We start from the raw sequence: 24298 nt of genomic DNA, 5'->3' as shown, positions 1-24298 counted from the left end.
ACTTAAATAAAGTTTAACATGTTTTTATATATATGCATATGTAACACGCATTCTCCTAGAGATCAAGAAAAATAAGATGAAACAATTAAATCATAAAAGGAAGTCATCTCATGAATTCTAAAATAACAGAAATTAGAAAATTAGTAAAAGAAATATTACGTAGGAAGATCCTACCTTAATTTACAATAATTATCCTTTAAAATATGAATAACTATTTTATCCTCGAGTTAAAAAAAGAACTGTTCATTAGGTATAATTTACATTTCAATTTTCTTTCTTTCATTGTCCACGATAGTAGTATTTTTGTACTTTCTTTATTTCACTCCATAAAAATGCACAATAAATTCTTTTAATGCAGAATGTCGTCTTAATTTTTATGCTGAGAGATCCAATGTACATAGTAATTGTTAATATTGCGCAAACATGTTGCAGGTTCCAAAAATTATAACGTACTTGACAAGGACACACGTGCAACGCACGTATCCGAAAACTAGTTATATATATAAGCTCCAAATGAAAAACAATAATTCATACATTCCTACGAAATAGCAGTATATTTTCTCTGATAATTCAAAAATCAGTTCTACCACATCATGTCTGCAGCAATCTCTTACACTAGTTTCATTCGAATCCCTGATTCCTTTAGGTTCAACTACGTCTATAACAATCCTCAACTACCAGTTTAGTTGTCTCAGCATATCTTGAGACTTGAATAGAGCGTTCTGTTCCATCTTCAGCATTCGGCTGATTAGATAACTAGTTTAAATGATGACACCGTTGAAATGGGAAGTAGTTTCTCCAATTGCCACTCCTGCTGCAACACTATCATTTCTTGGTCACAAGATTAACTCGTGCTGCAAACTCATTGATTCCAGTTTTACTTTGCTGCTTTTTACTCCTAAGTACTGAAACCTGTAGAAGATCACAATTAGAAGTACACTAATTGTAGAAGCTCATGTTGAATACAAACATGTACCGGTGACATTTTTGCAGCAACAATGGTCTTAAATAGTATATTATTTGGTCTTAAATAGTATATTACAGAACAGAAAAAGGGGAAGACGACTAAGATCTGCAAACTTGAAAAGCTTCTCCTCAACATAGCAAGCAAAGCTATATTTTAACAATGTCTATGATTCTTTTTAGTTTCTTTTATTTCTTCATATCATGATGATTCCTTTTAGTTAACCAATAGTAATGATTTTTTATAGAGGATCACTGTATGATATAGTGTTTCATGAACAGGATAGGAATATCATCTTTGAACCTCATCACCAAGTCTAAAGCTCGAGCTTGAGTTTTCTAGGTTCAAATTGATTAAGCTCGACTGTTGGCTGCTGTTCCCGGTAGTAATGAATTTTAACAAAAAGTCAAAAGTAATGTAGAAACAAAACATTATGTAGTAATAATTAATCCCTCGTGGTTTCCAAAAATCAATCAGATATCTGTGTAACGAGCGGAATTGTCCTTACGAAATAAGATATAAGCAATTAAACAATAAAAAAAGAAAAATCCAAAACAACGATTATCATTTTCAGTGATAAACTTGGACCATAATCAAAACTAGCTCCAAATTTATCATATTGTCATCAAAGCAACATAATCGATCTTTATGCAGCTACTCCTACCTTTCTCCCTAGAAACAATTATTAAACTATGGGCCAACGGTTCAAACACAAAAAAATGGTGTATGTTTGCATAAAAGGTGAGAATACGCAGATGTATGATACCTTGGGCCTATCCATAGAGCTGCCAAAATAACCTATTCCAAAAGATGAGGAAGAGTAAACAGCTGCAATCTCAACAGTTTCCAGCTTAGACAAAGTACCTGCAACCTATGAACAGATCGCCAGCCAATGTGTAAGTTCCTTTATCTTTTTTTCCTTTAGATTGAAGCAAGGGAAACTAGAAAGATAAAGAAACACAGGAACGATCTTACTAATCTTGAAGGCTCTGCTTGAACGAGAAGGAATCCAGCACTACTTTCAGCACCACATTGGCTGTTTACTTGAACAGTTCGCAAAACCTTTTTACAGGCAGAAGATGGACCAGCTTGTGACCTGCAGAAAGAAACAGGCCAGTATCAAATTCAAGTGCGAAAAGCGAGATGAAACCGAATATGTGCATGTTCAAGTTCAACAATGACCACTAATGTCCAGTAAAATACATCAAAATTTTCTTCAATGCTAAAGGAGTTCAACAATCATATTGGCCACAGCTAATAATAGGTAGAATCGTGATGGGGACAAGTGGGATATTAAATGCGTGGCAAACATACAGTGATGATGAAATACAACATTCCCGAGCAGCAAATCCTTTCATTAGATGCTCTCCAGCACCACTGACACAGCATCCCACAATAAATGGAGCTCCAAAAGGCCCTATTGACGATGCCCAACAACCGGAACCATACATTGCTGCTAGACCCACACGCCCACTTACCTGTTAGAAGTTTTAACGGCTGAATAAATAAGCAATCCAACAAATTTACCAGCTCAATATAAAGAAAATAATGGAAAAGGGCCTCTTCTCTTTCAAATACAATAAATCAGAGCTAGGAAAAGTTTCACAGCAATTAAGTTTGCTAAAGGAAATAATAGACATTGAAATCAAGAAAACTTTACACTCCAAGTAGATTGTACGGATACTGCTACGAAAACAGAAATTCAAAGCAAACCAGAAGCAGACATCTTCGAAAAAACCAAAACCATGATACAACTTTTAATTACTTCAATAATCTCATGGTTTTTAATCTTCACGTACATGGTGCATGTATAAAGTCAAAGTACAAAATAAGCCTTTCAAGCAGTCAGGTATGACCGGAGAGTAAAGTGCAGAAAAAGGATATACTGAGAAGTTAAATAGAAGCAGCAGAGATTATGGAAGATAGGCAAATACATGTATATTTGTTCCAACAGCACAAAAGTTTTAAGATTAGCAAACAGGTGTTGGTTTCTAAAAACTTCAAAAACTTGCTTTAGGCGTTCCACATGCTCATCAAGATTTTTAAAATAAATCAAGATACCATCGAAATAAACCACCACAAATTTTCCATGAAAATCCTTAAAAACATGATTCATCAATCTCAAGAAATTGTTGGAGTCAAGACAAAAGGCATAACTAACCACTCATAACGCCCATATTGGTCTCAAGGATCTCAGAGTTGTTAGCACTTAGCTTGTACGGCCCTGTGCTCACTACCCACCACTATGAACTCTTATCCATTAACAAATGCAAGTTGTATTCTTCTTCCTTCATTGTTTTAACTTTTGCGGATCAAGATTTCCCCAAATAAAGCGGAATAGATATAGAAGATTCATATAGTGTGCCCCCAATTAGTTTGAGGTCGGGGCATAGTAGCTGCTATTGTTATTATTTGACCAAATATTTTATTTGTTTCTTTTGATGAAAGTCGTCAGAAATACCGATAATGACTATAGAGAGACGAGACCCGCTAAAGCGAAGCAGAAGGAGAAGACTGCCTGAAATATTGACCAACAAATAAGACAGAATTACCAAGAAAATCAATTTGGATAACTGGTTCTTTCCCAAAAGGCATATACATTGACCAATACACTCCCTTGTTCAAGTACTGTGGTTGTGTTCAATTACGACCTTCCACTTATAGTGCGACAGAATGAGAACTTTCGATTTTCCAGGTCTGAACAACAGTCAGCATTATGAAGGCTCTAACAACTTAAGATAATCTTAAATTCACAAAGGCTACAACAAACCCAGTATAAACCCAGTAAATTCACAAAGGCTATCACATAAAAATTAAGGCCTAAATTCAGAACACCCCCCCCCCCGACCCACACACACACACTGACACACACACACACACACCAACTGAAGTATCTAACACCCAGATGAAGCTGCACCAGTCACAATCCTTCTACCGTGAAACCTTGAAGTGCATAAATTCAAACATGCTCATACAGTGTATCAGTATACCAGGAAAATGCAGAAGTCGGGCAGAAAAACTACAAGTTCATATGTCATTTCTAGAAGCATCACCTTCAATGCTATACCACCACTAGAGGCTCCACAAGCTATATGTCCTTCTGAATCGAGACAGATAACCCCAACTGTGTCCGAAATCAAGTCTTCATCTAACGCATCACCAACTCCATTTCCCCACAACTGATCACATGGTTGGCCCTCTACTTGTGAAAAAGAATGCAAAAGAAAGACACACATACACAGAGGCAGAGAGGGAGAGGGAATCAACCAAAAAAACAAAATATTTCATGACATCAAAAATTACTGGAAAACAAGATGGTCCGGCCAAGCAGAATATGCCAACAAGGAAAAAGTGATTATATGGGAGCATTGAATTTGGTCATACCTTGTAACTATGCAATTGTCTACTACATTAAAATGCATATATATTATGCTCCTGTAGTATCTATGTAGCCTGCAGAAGATCAGTGTCACTTCTGATGACAAAAATACTCAATCAGAGGATAAGTGTCTCCAGTCAATTCAGTCAACTTGAGAATATAAATTGTATAGTCATCTAGCAGCCTAAAGCACAATACTTTGATGATGCCATATGCTTTAGACTCTACAGATTGTATAGCAAGGGAATGTTTCATATACTGGAATATACAACTTTTATGGGCACAAAGTAACAACTTCTAAAGATACAACTTATTAGAGGGGTTTACGATACGTCTAATGTTAAGTAAATGCAAAAATGGGATACTTGAGACCTCATAATATGTAATGTCCGTTCGTGAGACTCGAAATAGTAATTTTTGTCCACTCACTGACCCTTCACACATCATGATAATAAGACGCATTAAGGAAATCCAAGGAAAATCTACAACATAGAGAATAAGTAGCCATATCAAAGTCAAAAGACTTTGGACAACAATATGCTACAACTTACCAGATATTGCATTAGTCTCCTTAAGATGTGTCATCATTAAGTCAAGAGCATCATTACCAACTTTGGCATGATGAAGCATTGCTTTGTATCTTTTCCATTGGGTACTTGCCTTCCCAGTCACAAGCCACTGTTTCCATATTACAAATAAATAGTACACTTCAAGTCAAGTTCAGGAAAAATGAATATTTAGATTAAGCACATAGACCTCCCATTTAAGTGATTAAAATTCAAGAGACCTCCCTTATAGCTTAGAGAATGCTAAGCACTTCCCCTCTAATGATATAGAGTCTCCCCACTGGTAAAAAGTGTTATTGACAACCTCGATTTCGGAGCAACAGCAGAAGAATGTGTATTAACAGTTTTACCCTAAAAATGAAATTATCCTTAACCTAGAAGTTGAAATTTGAAGAAAAATGTTAACCATTAAAAACTAAAACATAGTAGGAGGCAATTAAGATTAAAAATATAGATATAAAAGAAAGAAGGAAAGTGGAATGTGGTGGATAACCAATTAGCTCCACAAGTAGTTAATGTGAATAGTGGAAACTTGTTGCTTTTGATTATGACATGATGCTGAATGGGTGGTGGGTGTCATTCACTGTTGACATAGCAGTAACTGGACAGAAGCAATTTCTGACTTGACACACCATCTGACAATAACTGATGACATCCATACAAAACGACTAATATAATGTGAAACACGTGTAGTACATACATCATCCAGCTTTCTGGCTGCACATGTGATGAAGATTGTTTAATTCCTCCTAAAGAGGAGAAACTCCTGATGTTAGAAGTGGGTGGAAAAGGTTAAACACCAGAGACAAACCCGTAAAGAGATGTGGTGCCACCAAAACATCACCAAAAATAGACATAAATACTCCCTTCATCGTAATTTATATGACATCTTTCGATTATAGGACGTCCCAAAAAGTTCAACACTAATACTTTTCTATACAACTTTCAAAAATTTCCGGAATTCAGATTTGTGAGAAAGCACGGGAAAAAATATATTATTGATGTATATACATATGTTACAATGAGCCCTATATATATACACACATAACATGTCCTACTCCTAACATATATTGGATTAGGGTTATTTATTTACTCCTATTTACATGACTATTCTAACAAGATTCATTAAACTACTCTTAAGAAAATAAACCATGGACCTGACTCAACAACAAAAACGACCCTCGCCACCCTCGCGGACAAGCCAAGACCTAGACAATTAGAGCTTTGACAACATAATATTGGGGTCCAACCTGTCCACATTGGAAAATACAACAAGAAGAAAGGGATTTGACTCTGATACCATGTTAAGAAAACAGACCTTGCCCTAACTCAACTCCACAAGCTAACTCATGAGGCGACAGCCCACATCCCTACCAATGTGGGTACACTTCTAACATCAAAGTTTAAACTTCGATGTGATGTTTCTCTATCAACCTAATTTTCCAACCATGATATTTCTTTTATTATAACTAATACACTAACATTTAAGTCAAATCTAACATATTAACTCCATAGCCCTTGGGCTTGGTTCAATGATAAGAGCGCAATTCATGATGTGGTTTAGGTGCACGTCACTATTCGAACCCTACCACACACAAAAATCTAGTATTTAAGTGAGAAAGTTTAAGTGGTTGCCCCATTATCCACCAGTTTCGAACCACGTTCCAACTGGCCCTCTAGGATTTGCCGTTATCAAAAAAGAGGACATCCTAACTCCATGATTAGTCAATTACCGTGACATAGATGGAACGAAGGAGTAGTTAAAACTACAACAAAAAAAAACTATGGTCGGCCATATGGTGTAAAGGCTGCTCTCTGCTAGACAGAAACTTATTAAGCCTTCACCAAGATCTAGGATCTCAGATTTCATGTGAAAAGAGCTAATTATATAAGTATCCACATTACATGAAATAAAGAAGTTTTCATAATTATTGAGCTTTTCAATTATTTCACAATTAGCAAGAATTTTTAAGTACACAATTGATAAGAATATTACAGGACATTTTATACCATGCACCTCAACATATAAAAGGAATATAGAGTTGTCCTTTCAAATAATAAAAAATGCATTAATTCTGCTGACAAGCCAAGACCTGACTCAACAACAAAAACGACCCTCACCACCCTGGCGGACAAGCCAAGACCTGGACAATTAGAGCCTTGACAACATAATATTGGGGTCCAACCTGTCCACATTGGAAAATACAATAAGAAGAATGGGATTTGGCTCTGATACCATGTTAAGAAAACGGACCTTGCCCTAACTCAACTCCACAAGCTAACTCATGAGGCGACAGCCCACATCCCTACCAATGTGGGTACACTTCTAACATCAAAGTTTAAACTTCGATGTGATGTTTCTCTATCAACCTAATTTTCCAACCATGATATTTCTTTTATTATAACGAATACACTAACATTTAAGACAAATCTAACATATTAACTCCATAGCCCTTGGGCCAGTGTTTAAAGAAGCGAGCGCTTCGTCGCTTAAAGCGCGAAGCGAGGCGATGCGATGCTGTGTCGCTTCCAGTTCTTTGAGGCGACTCGATTTGCAGAAGCGCACGCTTCCCTGAAAAAATCGATGAAGCGACGAAGCGACCAAAGCGATGAAGCGATCGCTTAATTGAAAAACGCGCAGGGGCCTTTTTTAAAAAAAAAAAAGAACTTTGGGTCTGAGACAAAACATACCCTAAATTGACAAAAAACCCTCTTCGACCAAAAACAGAGGCTCGACAGTCGCTCATCTTCTTCTTCAGTCAACAAAAAAAAGCTAGGGTTCCATCTTCTTCTTCAGTCGCTCGACCAGTCGACCTCGAAGACCAACCCAGGTAATTTCTTCTCGTTTTTTTGTTTTTTCTTTCTTCTGCTTTCTTCTTCAGACCAGTTGACCACTCTTCTTCTTCTTCATTTTTCTGCTTCTTCTTTCTTTCTCTCTCTGTTTCGACTTTATACAGTCAGAACAGGGGAAGGAACAATTTTTTCTTTTTTTTTCCTTTTCGTTTGTATATATATATATATATATATATATATTTAATTATTGTATTTCTATTATTATTTTATTTCAGCATATAAATTATTATTATTATTTCAGCATATATATATTTAATTATTTATTCTATTATATTAATTATTTCAACAAATTATTATTTATTTCCTTGTCTATGTTGTGATGATTTGGTGTACCTAGTACCTACTTTAAGTTATTTAATTGTATGTTTTGTATTATTTATTAATTTTACATTTATTGTTTTTAAAGTAATTGTCGTCTTACTACTTTAAATTAAAGCGTGCGTCTTCGTCTTTGAAGCGAGCGAGCCCGTTGTCGTCTTTTTGCTCTTGCGCTCTCCAAAACACTGCCTTGGGCTTGGTTCAATGATAAGAGCGCAATTCATGATGTGGTTTAGGTGCACGTCACGATCCGAACCCTACCACACACAAAAATCTCGTATTTAAGCGAGAAAGTTTAAGGGGTTGCCCCATTATCCACCGAGTTTCGAACCACGTTCCAACTGGCCCTCTAGGATTTGCCGTTATCAAAAAAGAGGACATCCTAACTCCATGATTAGTCAATTACCGTGACATAGATGGAACGAAGGAGTAGTTAAAACTACAACAACAAAAAAACCATGGTCGGCCATGTGTTGTAAAAGATGCTCTCTGCTAGACATAAACTTATTAAGCCTTCACCAAGATCTAGTATCTCAGATTTCATGTGAAAAGAGCTAATTATATAAGTATCCACATTACATGAAATAAAGAAGTTTTCATAATCATTGAGCTTTTCAATTATTTCACAATTAGTAAGAATTTTTAAGTACACAATTAATAAGAATATTACAAACCATTTTATACCATGCACCCTCAACATATAAAAGGAATATAGAGTTGTCCTTTCAAATAAAAAAAATGCATTAATTCTGCTGACTTATAACAGATCATTAACGGAGAGAAAACACCCCCTCCAAAAAGGAAACGAACATATAGATTGTGCATTTCTTCTCCTACACCATAGAAGTACTAGTACATATGTTCCAATAGCAAATTAACATGTTTATTTTTCCAACATCTCACTATATTCTAATGGTTGAGTCACCAAAACATTAGGGAACAATCATACCCCTAACTATCATTTTATACCACCCCTAAATATTACTTTAAACACCAAATTACACGTCAAAATTATATTAAAAAAAATAAAAACTAAAAAAAATCTAACGGCTGCCGGAATGGGGAGGGGACGACCATCAAAGCGTGCAAACAAGGTACTACTAACAGATCTGAAGCTACTTGATGAACTCAAAGCGGGATCCAGCAATAGTAAGCCACCAAATGGATCGAACAACAATGGAAAAAATGCCAAGGTATCACCGGAAGGCAAGCTGCCGACCTAGAGATAGTTGCAGACACTCCTGCGATGAACGCGGGGAAGATGAAAATTGCGAGGGTGGGAAGTTCCAAAGAAAAGCAAAAGTCAAGGTAATTTTGTTTGTTGAACTTCTACATCTTGGAAGCATAGAAGGACCAAAGATGACAAAACAAGTTATACAAAGTAAAAGAGTATCTTTCACTATCTAATATCCACTCAAATTGCAAAGGATAAATTGAGTGTTTGTTTATTATTGATCTTATATAATGTAATTACTAGTGTTTGACATTAAAGAAAAAACAAAATCTACATTTAAGACAAGTGTACTCTACCTCATCAGCCTCTGCTACAGTTGATGGTAAAACAACACCTTTGGACTTAGCCCATACACGGGCGCCTTCACCAACTAAAAACCTAGACCACAGGCCAGAAAAGCTCCATTAGAATATAAAGATGGAAGAAGAAACAAGTCAAACCAAGACACAAAGAAATGGACTCAAACATACAAACAAATTCTAAAAAAATAATGATGCAACGAGATCAACAAGAGCTCTGAAAAGTTATAATAACATTTTCAGCATCATTAGTGTTTATGACCCTAAAATTTTTATTAAAAAAAATCAGCCAATTGAATCAAAATAGAAAACCTTTGATATGTAAAGCAGAACATTAAACATTTTTTTACATGAAAATGAGTAGTTTGCAACAAGAAATGCATCAATAGTGAATGATATGTTCTGTTCTCAACTATTTGACTATCTTTTCTGACCACAGAAATTTGGTTGACCGGCTTCCATTTTAGTAAATTCCAATTTCTTTGAAACCTTAAATGGTAGTAATATTTTGACAATGATGTATTCATATTGCACATATATTAAAAAAAGGATGATGATATTAATTAAAATAGGAAATAGTTTCAAGGTTATTAAAGTAATATGGTGTTGTTTTCATGACATCTAAAGAAAAGCCATCATACATTGGAAATATTCGTCCTAGCAGTGAAGAACCAGAGATCTGCTCCTTGGCCAACAAAGCAGCAATCTCAATGGCATTTCTGACACCTGGTAATGGTTAACTTCACAAAAGATGTAGAAGAGTAAACCAAAATGGATGCCAGAAGAACTAAAGTATTAACTGTAAAGCAATAACAATACTTCAAAATATTAGCCAATGCTCTCTGAGATAAGTACATGATCATTGGCTCTGAGAATACCTGCCACTGCACCTACAGCACCAAATGCTCCAGAATCACCATCTATGATACTAGCATCACACTCCACCTGACCATTCTCTGTCAAATTTGAACCCCGCCCGGCATTTGTGTTTGGATCATCCTGCAAGAGTATAACTTCAGCCAAGCTCAGTGCTAGAAAGGAATTTTAAGACTTCACTTGTGACACTTCTATGCAATAAAATGATTTTAGAAAAAGTTATAACAACAGGATATCGTCATTTACAAGCTCGTTAATGGAATAAACAAACCCGCCCCAAGTAAGCGACTCATCAGGCATCATACTTGTTTCACCCTATTACATTATTGGGTAATTGAATACCTTCTTCAATCAATAATAACATAGATCGCAACTAATTTATATAACATCATATTTCATTACAAGGTAAAGTTACAAGTAAATTTTGTTAATACCTCTGTCCCGAATTCAATATCCACATTTTCTCGAGCTATTTGCAAATCATCCCTAATCTATTCTTTGACTAGTGCCTTCATGTGCACCTATCAAACTAAAACAGTACTCTCTTTTTTAACCATTTCAATGAGAATGCCATTTCATAATAGGACATTCAATTAGAGTCCAATTACTTTAATTTTAAAAGCTTATTCTCCAATTTATTGACATGTCAAGCTAGTTATTAACCAGGATATGATCACAGAATTTACAATCTGTCAAGACAATTTGAACCTATTTTATGTGAAGCTACCAACTTTGCCCCTATCTGACCATCTTTCCATGAGAATTTATTTATCGCTACAAACGCCACATTTTTGGTCTAAGATTTCTTCACCTCTTAATTAAACTGCCTAACATCTTCTCCATTTTCAGATAGAAAGTATGAAGTTAATGAAGTACCTCCAATACTAGAATTGCTGCCGTAACAGCGTCTATGCATCCACCTGCACCCTGAAATTTAACCAACACAACAATATAAATGGAGGTGGAAATTACTTTGTAACGATGAATGCTGACTTGAAATACATATACATTTTTTAGAATATAACTGTACATTATATAGTTCCAGTCAGAAATACACACGGATGAATATGCATACGGAAATTAACTAGTACTATAAAAGCAGATAAAAGTTAGTAGTGTTATTCCAGCTCATCGTTTCTGCCTCCTGAATCTGACCTTTCGGAGAACAGAAGAAGCGGCGAGGCACGCTCGTCTCATGACGGAACGGAGAGCTTTCTCGTTCGACGGCGCGTGATATCCAGCGCCGACGTGTACGGCCACGAAGAATGTCGGAGCTGAGAGGGTCTGATCAGCAACCTCACTGGCCATTTCTCTTTTTTCTGAATTTATTTCCCAGACTGTCGGCGCGTGATTATACGATTTATAAGCCGCATTTGTCTAATTCCATATATGTCTCCGTTTCTCCATTCTCCATATCCCGTTTTAGAATAAGTTTTATTCTAATACATTAGAATTAGAATAAAACTCTAACGATCCTTTGTGTCGCAAATTTGAGCACCCCTATTTTATATTATTGGGTCCACAAAACTGTGAGATAAAAAAATGACTCATACAACTAGTGTCAGTTGTAAAAAAAAATTTCCCGTTTTAGACTTCTTGTAATTACATAAAATTTTCTTTTTAAAAATTTACCTTTTCATTTATAATTCTCCGTTAGGGATTGACTTATACGAAAAATGGTTTTTCCTTGGAAGTTAACCCCTTAGATGATTAATGATTATCGATTTTCTTTTCATAAATATAAAAATTCATGACTGTATATGTATACTCAATAGTACTTTTTAGACCTTTAATAAATATGTGATTAACTCATTTGCTCTGCATAGGAGAAACTTTTTTTAAAGTCATTCTCTATTGCAGGATCACAAATGAAAGCTAAAATTTTGATAAGAAAATTTATATGTAATGAATAAGAATCCAAACAGGAATCTAAAATAGGAAAAACTTAGACGTTTCTATTAGCAAACATAAGTTTATTACATGCGACTTATAAGCCGCATTAGACAAGTGCAATTTGACGTATTCAACTTATAACTTGCATTTGTTGCATATGCGACTTATGGCATGTATAATAAGGACTTCTGTCTATTCTTTCCATCATGCTTTATCCTTAAACTGCATTCTATACCTGAGTTTTGTATATTTATAGTATTCTCTCAAAAACAACACATCACTAAGTGTGGAGACAACCAACTGCTTGTCACTCATTGCTATACGTTCTCGGGTGGGGACAGCCAACTGCTTGTAAAACAGGAATGGCTGACATGGTTAATCGGAACATACAGATCTCACTAAGCAGGGGCGGATGCAAGTTCAATAAAGTGGTGTCACACCATACCGCTTCGTCGAATTTTTTTACTAAATACTCCCTCTGTTCAGTTTATGTGAACCTATTTCCTTTTTGGTCCGTTCCAAAAAGAATGACCTCTTTCTAAATTTAGTAACAATTTAGCTTAAATTTATAATTCTACCCTTAATGAGAAGCTTTTATAACCACACAAATACTCTGGGCCCCTTTTTGACTTGTTTAGGACCACAAATTCCAAAAGTCTTCATTTTTTCTTAAACTTTGTGCCCAGTCAAACAGGTTCACATAAATTGGAACGGAGGGAGTATGTATTAATATTATGTGAAAATGACCAAGTAGAAAAAAATGACATCACTCAACACAAATTGTCTCTACTCTTTTTGCTCTAAGAGGTCAAAGGTTCAAATCTCATATAGCATGTATTTTTGGAAAATATTTGAGAAAGTCTCTACTAAGGCTATTTCTTGTCTAGAAGTATGATAATTAAAATTACTTATTCTCGTTTTTTTATAAATTTCGACACCACTTATAAAAAATCTTGCGTACGCCCCTGTCACTAAGTGTGGAGGAAGGGAACATAAGCCTGTCTTTCACCTTGACATAAGTATTTGTGAAGGAAGATGCAAACTTCATAGAATATTATGTTACAGCTTACAGGTGCACTTGAATCAGAATATCAGATTCTGCCCAGACAGTTGGTGGATAGAGATAATACTTAGGTACTCCCTCCGGTCCAAAATAAGTGATTTTTTGGCATTTTTCTTGTGGTCCAAAATAAGTGATTTTTCCAGATTTCAAGAATGAATTAATTATTTTTTTCCTACATTGTCCTTGAAGTAAATGGTGTTGGAATATGTGTTAGGAGTGTTTATGTGAGATAGTAAAGGTTAATTTGGTCAATTTCATTGCTAATTAATGCTAAAAGGTGAATTTCTTAATTTGTGTGAAAACATCCAAAAAATCACTTATTTTGGACCGGAGGGAGTATAGAGGAGGCGCCTAGCCTCGGTTCTTAGAATCGAGTAGACTGTAGAGCATAACCCCCTAATGGTTCTCTATGAAGGTCTCAGAACAGAAAGGTTGTTCTAAATCAGAATCCAGGACCTATAGTGGAATGGGTGCATTATCACTGTGATAGACTAATAGCTTGTGACAGCTTCTTTTTCCTCTACTTGTATGACCACTATACTTGCGTGTGCGTTTGGGAGCAACAATGGTTCTTCAATTGGATGCACCACAAGGATGAAGATAAAACCTAGGACCGATGGAATTACTTGTCCGTCAATGGAGATCGCTGAGATCAACCACATTCCTCAACGAAAAAAATATTGTGGTATCTTGACTCCAAAAGAAAGTCGTCGAACATAATTTTTGAATTGAAATGTAAACAAAAAGTACTACATTCATATTATAATTTTTATGGTAAACGTAATACAAGAATTATTGGAATTATTCATTTCTGTCGTGCATAGGTTACAAGCATACAATCGTGTATTTGAAAACTGCAACAAGCTCAAGAACTTCCATTATCCTTGCCGAGGAATAGATCAGAACACTGCTTTACTGTGTCCTCTGGGCTAGTAACTGGAAAAAAGAGAAAGAAACAAACAAATTACTGGTGATATGATTCTTGGGGTAATTATGCAGGCGAATAATTATTCAAACATCAGAAGAATGAGGTTTTAGGCGAACCTGTGTGACCCACAGTTCTCTCGGACTCGTATATCTCATGGTCATTTCCTCCCTGTTAGAATTAAAAGCAGGATTCTTACTTCAGGTCAACCATGAAGAGAAAGCTTCAAGCACATCAGTAACTAAAGACTGACCTTGTATGTCTTGTCACCAAAAAAGTGAATTTCATTAAATTCTTCAAGGTATCTCAAACAATAAGTCTTGTCCCATCCTTGAGGAAAAACCTGTCATGAGCAAGATTACAAAATCATCTGTCAAGAATACAGTTTAAACATTAAAGGATCAATGAGCACAAGCATAGGCTTAAAGTCGCTCACATCAAAACTAATTTGGCCTCCAATGGAGAAGGTGAGGTTAAGGTGTGCAAACTTTTCTCTGAGCACAGATACCATTGTTTGACGTATCTTGTGTACCTGAATATAGATCATTAAGTCTTTAATTTATAGAGAAAGAATCTGCCAGTGGTACGTTACTCCAACACATGTATGTGGTATTAGAGCAGTTGTGTCTACCTTGTCATACTTCTCAAATTCATCCCTTTCTTCCTGACTACAGTTCCTCCCTATAGGTGAGACATTTAGCATGCCACTTCTGAACTCAATGAATGTTCCTCTGCAAAGGAGAATGATTACAAAGTTTTCCAAAATGAGGCACGTAATTCAACTGTTCAATTTTGATGACCTTTCATATGCTCACCTCTTTATTGGAATATCCAAGTCAGCAATGTAATGGAGGGTAAAGTTAATAAATTCCTGCACATCATTTGCATCCAATCAAGATATGTCTTCGCCGTCCACATATAAGCTCATTTCTAATTCAGTTGGGTGAGCCTTTGAACATGAATCCTCACCCAACTGTATGCAATTGTACACAAATAACTCTTCACCGAACATTTCTAATTATGGGAAAAAAGACTATCCGCGAAATATTGAAATTTACAAGCACCTGTTACCCTTTCTTGGATGTGTTGTATCATAAGTTTTTACCAATTATTGAAGAAGGGAAACGATAAATATTTGAACCGATTCTTTTCTTGGCTTTTAATGGAAAAAATTCTTTGTTAAGGTTACAATTTCCTCGTGTCATAGAAAACATTTGGTTTGTTACCAGAAAATTCAGATAAACAACACCAAGCCAACTTCACACAAGAATTGTTAAAACAGACGCACATATGGAGAAACACATTCAAAAAATGCCACTCTAGTATAATAGGTCTTGAAGTAATTACTGTAATACAATTATTAACCTTGAATCTGTACAATAGTTTAGTTATCAAACTTCCATTAACAATCATATATTGATTCGTAGAAGCTTTATCTTATTCATAGGAGGTATACATTCAAATTAATTTATCGATTCAACGAGATTATTTTTCGTAAGTTATCTTATCAACACTCAAAAGGATCACTAAGCCTTTCTCGAACTGCACTTGGATGGGTATGTTCCCCTCTTTGGATTTCTAGAAAAATAAAGCATTTCCTCGTTAATAGGGAAAGTGAAGTGACTAACCTTGAGCTTCTCGTCTCCAAGAAATGATTTCAAGCTCTGCATACAGAGAATCATGTCATTTCAAAAGAAATCACCCTGCTAATCAGCAACTAAGGAGAATGAAAGAAGAGATTCACTTTGAAGTTGAAAATAAAGAAAAACTCTCCAAGTTGTTCCATATATCATAAGACTATTGTCTAGTCAAATGGTTGTGAGTAAGAGAAGTTCCATTTCCATGTAAATCATACCTAAATTTGAACTACAAGCTCCAGACCCAACTATAGCATGTTTAGACAATAGCAAATGTGCATTTATTGCGTATCTTAAGAAGTTCTGACTTGGTACAAGGTGCTTATGTTTTGACAACAAAGATGTTAGTTTAAGTTTGAGGATAAAGACAATGCCCAAATATGTCGTTTCGTGACAAAACAAACTTGCACTCACAAGTATATTTACATAAATAAGTTGTCAAATCTCTGCCAGTACCTGCGTACCAATAAGCTTGCCATCCTTATGTGCTACAAGGCCATTTTCAGAGAAACAATAATCATAATCCTTCGTAACTGCATCACAAATATTAGAAGATTGCTTAATAGCCACACATTGAGTGGTTCCTAACCTCCAGAAACATTAGTCAGACAAGCTCTATTACAGGTAACTCAAAATTACAGATAACTTTAAAGGAAAAATATACTCCCTCCTTCTACGTTTCATTTTTCCAAGATTGCTTGCACAAGTAGCATAACAGAAAAATTGAGATAAGTAGTATTTTACAGAGAAGTTGTCCAAAAGTCGAGGTTAATGTTATGCCTTGCTACGTTTGATATTTCTCCGAGGTTAAAAGGGGGCTTCATACTCTTTAAATTTGTATAATATTCAGCATGAATGACAAGAAAAGACTTCTATCTACGCAACTCAGGACGAGTAAAAAGCAACGCCAGATAACGTTTTCGGGCTAGAGGGAGTTTAAAAAAAAAAGACAAATCATCAAGGAGCACAGGAAAGAGCACGATGGCAAGGGGCTTGACAAATTATTACACCCTATTATGAGTTATGACCAACATCCAAGGCTTCAGTATAAGTATATTTCAGTTTTGTGTGACTGGAATAACTGTGCCCCATGTGAATAAAGCATTCAGGTTGTCTTTCATGAGACTCCTGAAAGAGAAGGGGCACATTCTTTTAAGTGGCTTAATCATTTGTCTTTTGGATGTCCAAACAACAAAAATGGACAGAATCACAATAGAACCAAAAGAGATCATTGATAGACTTCTTTCTTATGTTTTTGTCTTTTTCACATTGATGATCATTGATCGACAATATTGATGACCACAGACTTTCTTTGGTTCACCAGACATCAATGTTTATAATTCATTACTTCAAGATAATGATAGATAAAGTAAAAAAGTGAGAGTGATAACTATTTTGTGTTCTTTCTTGTCATGGGAAGTTTCTTTCTTCTTTCTTTCAGATTGAACGGGTTTAACAGCTTACTACACTGTCATTTTCTGCTGATAGTTCTCGCGATAATCATATCTGCTCCATATGGACATGCCTGACCTCAGGGAATTTTTTAGCATTAAAGTTAACCAAAACATACATTTCATCAGCACACATGGGAGATATAACCATAAGACTACTTATAGAAAGGTCTTGACTTTGAAAAAGAGCACTAAACTGAATTTTACTGAAAACTTTTCTTACAAGACCTTTTCAAAAGTTAAGACTCAGGTCAATGCTCTTTGGTGAATGAAACCATAGTTCTTCTCTTGCTCTAATACCAAGAGGAATCTTAGATACTGAGCTACAAACATGAGCTCTAATAAACTCATTTGGCCCCTCGATTACTATCCTTGGCACAAAATTTCAAGTTCTAAGCTTTTGATCATAACAACTTCATGTTTAATATATATAAAAGCTAGTTAAGCTGACCTGTCTTGCCAAGCTGTTCTGATATCTTGACCAGGTCAGAACCCCCAACAACTCCAACAGTAACAACCTGCAGAAGACAAACAGTTAAAGAATAGGAAGGAAATAGAAATAAAAGAGAGAAAAAAGAGGAGGAGAAAGGATTATACAGAAAAAAGATCATCTACCTTTCTAAGTTCCTTCATAAATTCCAACATTTGTGGAGTAACTTCCTGAAATTTGAGGTAAGAATTCCGAAGAAGAGTCAGTTAGCAGTAGAGAGATGAGTAAAAGTCATTACAAGTAAATTTATGAAAAAGAGTGGAACAAAAGAGAGGAAGAATGAGAACAAGTGACAAGATTTTAAAAAAAATAATTAGGAGGCAAGCAAGAAATGAAGTGTTGAAAAGAGTTTCACGAGTGAGGCTTTTGCTCTTGTGGTGCAGCACTTCCACCACCAACCATAGGTTATAGGTTCAAGTCAAGAGGGGCAGATGTTAGATCTATATTAGTAGAAATGATCAAAGTATACAGGCAGATGCGCAAGAAATTCAGTAGCATTGCTGAGTTGGATAAAGATCAGTAAGTAAATCTACTTTAAAAGAGATCATACCTTGCGAGGTGCTGTAAGAGTTCCATCGACATCAAACAGAGCAATTAAACCAGGCTTCCTTGCAGCCATTTTTAATCTAAAAAATTCTCAGCAACTCTCTCTCTCTCTCTCTCTCTCACTGCATTCAAACATCAAAAATGTCAAGTTTGCCACTGCAATTATTCAAAAAAACGAAAGGTGTCTGTGGATATGCACAAGATTATGTTATAGAAAAGGTAGACATATAGATACTTTTCGTGTTACAGAAAGTGCAAATTTTGCACCGACGTCCGACGGAAGAAAAAGAAGAAGAGACGTGCAAGAGAGGCCATCAATATACACATGGCATTGCAAAATGAGGATGTTACAGTTAAGATTTTTGAGGTTCAATGTATGAGAAAGAGCATTGGCTTACCTCACCAAAACGTTCCTTCTCGGACAGATCTGAACTGCATTCACAACTTTGATGATAGGGGGTTTTGGAATTTATAGCATTTTGAGTGGAGATCTGACACGGGAAGGGAGGGGGGGGGGGCTATTTTCACTCAAAAGACATAAGCTGCCAAGATCTGAACAGTCCAACTGAAAAAAGTCCTATCTGTTACGTACTTTCTTCAACAAGTAGCCAATAACACGATGACAAATCATCATCTTACACCGGCAGTTGTTCAGATACACGTATTTAGAAGATCTAATTGGAGGAGGTTTGTAAATTGTTGGACCAGAAATTTGAGATAAAAGAATAGTACGTATGTGGTTTCATTTTGCTTCACGTTTGTTGGAGAGTGTTCGAAAGTAATGTTTTAGGAATGACATTTTATTTAAGTGTGTTTTAATAAGCTTTTATTGGTGTACTAAATTATAAACTTTCATTTTGCTTGTCAATTATAAACTTTCATTTTGCTTCCTTATGACACGTTTGTTCGAAAGCAATGTTTTAGGAATGACATTTTATTTAAGAGTATTTGAATAAGCTTTGTGTTGACTCCAAATTTATTTCTTGTATTGGTGTATTAAATTACTCACTTTGCTTGTCAATTATACATGACATCAATAACATCTAGAAGCGACATAAGAGTTGAGAGCAAAATCAAGATATGAAAGAGAATTCATTGGAAATTCTTTTATTTTATGGACCGATAAAAGTACACTACATTATGTAGGACTCTAAACATAAATTAGTTGATTCTTTTAAGAAAATATTTCTTTGAGCTCAAAATTTGCTCAACTTTCTTAATAATATGCTTAGTCAGTATATAACTATACGGATCATTGGGACCATTAGTATGATAAGGAAGGAAACATCGAAGAAGGTACATTGGAAAATTCCAAGTGTAAGGTCGATTATGATTTGCCTTTCTCTTTTCGTCCACCTCAAGTTATATGCGCATATTTTTCTCAAGATGCTTGCAATTTATATCAGTTTTGACATAGCAAGGGCAAACACAGTTCATGATTGATGAGGAAACTTCGCTACTTCTTGGCCAGTATATAGTGCATAAGCAGCTGCATATGAGGGCCAACCTCTCATGAATTTTAAATCTTCGACATTCATTCAAAACCTCATCCACTTTGTCTTCTGTTAGTAGACTCTCAGCTCAAATAAGACCCCTATAGCCTATGCATTGCGAGCAAACTGAAACAACATATTTGACAAAATGTAAAACTCAAGAAACTCAACATTTTCCTCTCTGGTTTCACCTATCTCCGTACTCCTCTGTGCTTAAGTTCATTTTTCTTTTTTGTTCACCATTAAGCAAAATTCCTTGAAACGAAGATGTCCGCGACAACCACCAAATATGCTTGGATCCAGTAAAGGAACCCATATAAGATTACAAAAGAAAAGATCAAACTAAATATGCGCCAGCTTAAAAGAGGGTTAACATAAACGCATGCAGATGCTAAACTGAATAAAGTAAATTAGCATCTACAGTACATCCCTTTACATTCATTCAATGACATAAACGCTACTAAACTACAAGAAAGTTTCCTCTACTATATGATTCAAACCGAACCTCCACTACCTTTCCAATTTTTTTCCTTTTAATTTTTCCTCTGACAAGTATTTCCTTCTTTTTGACTCTTTGGATATTATATGGTGCACAATGTAGAGCTTTTATATGGCATCAAGTATACTACCAGCTAGCTCACATTTGATGTCCAGAGAAAAATGAAACCATGTTTCTGGGATAACTATACCAGTGGAGACTCTGTGATTGGTTGAGGAAGCTGAATCCCCGGTCTTGATGACCATCCTTTCCGCTGCCTGTAGGCCTCAACTGCTTGCAATCGAAGTCTTTCTTTTGAAGCATCTTGTACATTCTTGAATGCCTTCATAAGGAGAAAACAAGTACATTTTATCATATGAATTGCAGTATATACCAAGGTCAATGCCATAAGCATAGGCAAAGTTTAGGACTTCAGATGTCAATGCGAGTGTATATAATACAACATAAAACCATCCAACTGTACCTTTGGAACAACCAACTTAGGTGGAGCTTGAACAACTTCACCAAATTTTATTTCTTCACGGCCAGGGAAATCCACATTTTCATCCATATTGGCATTCTTATGTTTCTTCTTTCTTGCTTCTAAACGCCTGCATAGATCCAAATATAAACCATTCAGTAACAACCAAACCCTACCCCCACCCCCAAAATAAAAAGAAAAGAAAAATGAAAATATGGCATCAGAAAATGTTTGTATATGCGAAATCCTTATTACATTTGCTTCAGGAAAAAAGGCTAATCTGGGTTTTTCCTTTGCTTACAAACAAAAGTTGCTTCATCGGCCCAAATTTCAAATTGCTAATAAAATGTGAAATTCAAAAGAATACACTCTGCCAGCATAAACAAACAGTAAAACAATGCTCAACTAATTGTTATGTCTTAAGGAGTAGCAAGTTATTTGGGGGGAAATTGTATGCCTTAAGGAGTAGTAAGTTATTTGGGTGGTGGTGGTGGTGGTGGGGTGGGGTGGGGGTGGGGTGGGATGGGACTCAGCTGCATCTTAGTAACCATCGAAAACAAAGGAGAAACAAGCAAGTAATATATTAAACTAGAGAAAACAGGTAACGCTGCTAAAAGATTAGTCGCTAAATTTAATTAATAAAATCCTGAATCTGATTTAGAGTCAAACTTCTCATAGAATAGCACGCAGCCTTTGCATGATTAACCACCTTGCTGCATAACCATGAAGTTACGGATTTGACTCCCTCGATACCCCACGTTAAAATGGATACCCCTCTCCCCTCATGAAATAGAGCTGGTTTAGTTGTTCTGCTAACAAGACACGTAGCATATATATTTAAGATGACATAAACGAACAAGACTCTGCCTCTACTAACAATAGAAAAAGAATGGCTCTGCCTCTACTTCAGCTCACCTGTGTTGTAATAGAAAAGTTTATCTCAAGTAAATGTCACTATCTTTAAGGCAGGAAACTAAAAGAGAGATCTTCCACTGAGGCATTAGTTCTTACTGTTTCTTTCGCTCCTTTCTCTTTGAACTAGTAACACCCGGTTCAGCCGTTTCAAACCGAAGGTCCTTCACTTCCTTCCTTTTTCTCTTTTTATTTCGCTTCTGATGTGCGTTATCTCCGACACCACTCAAATTGCTTTCATCATCTTTCCTTTTGGTACCCGCATTTTTAGCTTGAATTCGATCTTCTGAATGTAGTCTCTGTTCAGGGACACATAAAAGTCCGAATTTTCAACACCTAATGTAACACATATAACAAATTCGCATAGAGGGGGGAAAATGCCAGAAAAAAACAGTAATGGTCTTAGAAGAAAAAACAGGAGGAAAGGAGAGAGAATTCAGGAATTTCTTTTACTAATGATTCACAACAATATGAGTTACTCGGGACAAGAAAGAGCGCGTATACAAATCGATAATGACAAAAGACCATAAATGGAACAAGAGACACTGAAAAGATCAATCACAATGGAAAGGTGCGACAAACTTAGAAATTAGGATACAGATGTATTGGCTTTTGTTTTGGCCAAAATGGAGACTAATAGCAAATACTTGACATATCAAGTATACCTTTTATTTTTTATTTTTTTGATAAGTTGAAATCGAATTTGTTTTGATGATGTTTTTTTTTTTTTTGTTTTTGATAAATAACTAGAAATTTTATAAATTTCTGCTCTAAGCCAGTGCAACACGTATAATTACAGGTTGCGCAATCCCTCTATTGTGTCTAGCATTCCATCTAAATCATGTCTAACTAGATTGCACCAAAAAGCTAAGAGAAAAATACATCTCTGTTTAAGGCTGTGTATGTTTCTCTTTTTGCCTTCAAAAATTCTGTTGTTTCTTTCGAGCCAGACAGTCCACCAAATAGCCAGATGTATGGGTGATTAAAGTTAATTATTCTTTGATGTAACAAGGCAAGGCCCCCCAAACAAGATGTATAGTAAGTAGGAATCTTAAACAAAAGTATGATAGCATCCAATTAATTATTTCAGAAATAAATAAAGATTGTATTTTGTTCAGAAAAAAATATAAGCAAATTTACTTGGCTATGCTTTGGTACATATTAAGCTCTTCTGAGCCATGTAATAGCTATGTAGCACCTTCTTTTATTTTTCCTACGGAAGGGAAACTGAAAAATCCATCTCGCAGTCTTTAGCTCATAGACAAAGACAAGTGTTGGAGACAGAATAACTAGGAGAGCAAGAGAGTAAACAAAATTGCTAGGGACCGAGCCTTGACTTAACTTGGGCTTGATTGAACATGATGCTTTGAAGCTTGACTGCATGCTTGAGCTGATCATAAATCTATTAAACCTATTACTGAACAGTTCTGAGTCTTCCAAGCATATTAATGTTAATAAACTACACTTGCAAGCAGAGGCGGACCTATGCTATACCGAGAGGGGTCACCGGCACACGTGAAGTTAGGCAAAAACTCCATGTATACATGTATACGTCTTTAGAAAATAGTGATATATCACTAGTGGGCACGCTACATACAAAGCAAATTTTGGTTGAATCCAAAAGTACACCCCTGACCTTCAAATCCTGGGTCAGCCTCTGCTTGCAAGATTGTCCTTTTAAGGCAAATTATGGATTCTCTGAAGATAACACTGCCTACAACTAGAAGACTAGAATAACTCCAAACTCGGCATTAAAACCAAATTGTACAATTAACCTACAGTACAACATTTATCTCCACGAAGACAAGTAATACGAGGAGTCCGAGCTTAAAGATCCAAATTTTACCTTCCCATTAGCACTGCCGCCACCATCACCTTTCTTCCTATCTGCATTATTGGGTGAAGCTTTCCTAGCACCTAAAATCATAAATAAGAAAAAACCCATTTCGAATTAAATATTAAAAACTAAAAAAACTATTAATTTCCACCAAATACATGTATTAGAAAAACTTCAGGAGCAAGAACATGGAGACAAGGGAATGTACTGTTTTATTGTGTACCTGAAAAGGCCATAATTTGACGGAGCTTAGAGGGAAGAGCATCAAGGGAGGAGGGGGTGGGTGGGGGAGGGAGCCTAGTGGTGCCTCCATGAGCTGCTCTGTAATTCTTCTCTCTTCTCTTTTTCCCTTTCCCTCCCATATTTGCTTCTCTCTGTAATAATACGCTAAACCCTAAAGAACTATCCTTTTCTTTACAGCGTCGAAGCAGAGCAGTATTAAATGCAAACAGGTCCTCTTATTCATTAAAATGTTAAAATAGAACCTTACAACTTTTTAAAATCTCAAATAAGCCCTATAGATGGAGAGTTCTCATCATTTTTAAACCCACATAATTAACAATATCATTAAAGGATCCCTCATAATTAACAATATCATTAAAG

General features: G+C 35.8%; 3 protein-coding genes across 4 annotated transcripts; all 3 read right to left on the bottom strand.

Annotated features, from left to right (window-relative positions):
* Window positions 1-479: 479 nt before the first annotated feature.
* Window positions 480-11938, bottom strand: LOC109218488 (putative threonine aspartase). 2 transcript variants are annotated; one of them, XM_019382852.1, is made up of 11 exons: window positions 11645-11938; window positions 11366-11416; window positions 10492-10612; window positions 10255-10339; window positions 9611-9692; window positions 4895-5021; window positions 4018-4163; window positions 2279-2442; window positions 1940-2060; window positions 1731-1835; window positions 480-912 (listed from the first exon to the last, which is right to left on the bottom strand). In XM_019382852.1, the coding sequence occupies exons 1-11, from the start codon at window positions 11795-11797 to the stop codon at window positions 826-828; spliced, it is 1242 nt and encodes a 413-aa protein (XP_019238397.1). In that variant the 5' UTR covers window positions 11798-11938; the 3' UTR covers window positions 480-825. The 2 variants fall into 2 exon arrangements, with proteins under 2 accessions (XP_019238397.1, XP_019238398.1); XM_019382853.1 differs by lacking the exon at window positions 4895-5021 and having other exon boundaries at window positions 4018-4143.
* A 2212-nt stretch (window positions 11939-14150) lies between these two features.
* Window positions 14151-19003, bottom strand: LOC109218490 (phosphomannomutase). Its single transcript, XM_019382854.1, has 12 exons — window positions 18893-19003; window positions 18499-18616; window positions 18074-18118; window positions 17910-17976; window positions 16464-16540; window positions 15999-16034; window positions 15186-15241; window positions 15002-15101; window positions 14807-14902; window positions 14624-14713; window positions 14490-14541; window positions 14151-14381 (listed from the first exon to the last, which is right to left on the bottom strand). Exons 2-12 carry the CDS (start codon window positions 18565-18567, stop codon window positions 14311-14313), a joined length of 759 nt encoding a protein of 252 aa, XP_019238399.1. The 5' UTR covers window positions 18568-18616; window positions 18893-19003; the 3' UTR covers window positions 14151-14310.
* Window positions 19004-20322: 1319 nt separating this feature from the next.
* LOC109218491 lies at window positions 20323-24076 on the bottom strand. The gene is made up of 5 exons (XM_019382855.1): window positions 23919-24076; window positions 23705-23775; window positions 21958-22157; window positions 20950-21076; window positions 20323-20808 (listed from the first exon to the last, which is right to left on the bottom strand). The coding sequence occupies exons 1-5, from the start codon at window positions 24055-24057 to the stop codon at window positions 20671-20673; spliced, it is 675 nt and encodes a 224-aa protein (XP_019238400.1). The 5' UTR covers window positions 24058-24076; the 3' UTR covers window positions 20323-20670.
* Between the last annotated feature and the right edge of the window lie 222 nt (window positions 24077-24298).

Source organism: Nicotiana attenuata, unplaced genomic scaffold (assembly GCF_001879085.1).
Source record: "Nicotiana attenuata strain UT unplaced genomic scaffold, NIATTr2, whole genome shotgun sequence".
NCBI classification, from domain to species: Eukaryota; Viridiplantae; Streptophyta; class Magnoliopsida; order Solanales; family Solanaceae; genus Nicotiana; species Nicotiana attenuata.
The sequence above is the reverse complement of the archived record's forward strand: the minus strand, read 5'-3'. Positions and strand labels throughout refer to the sequence as shown.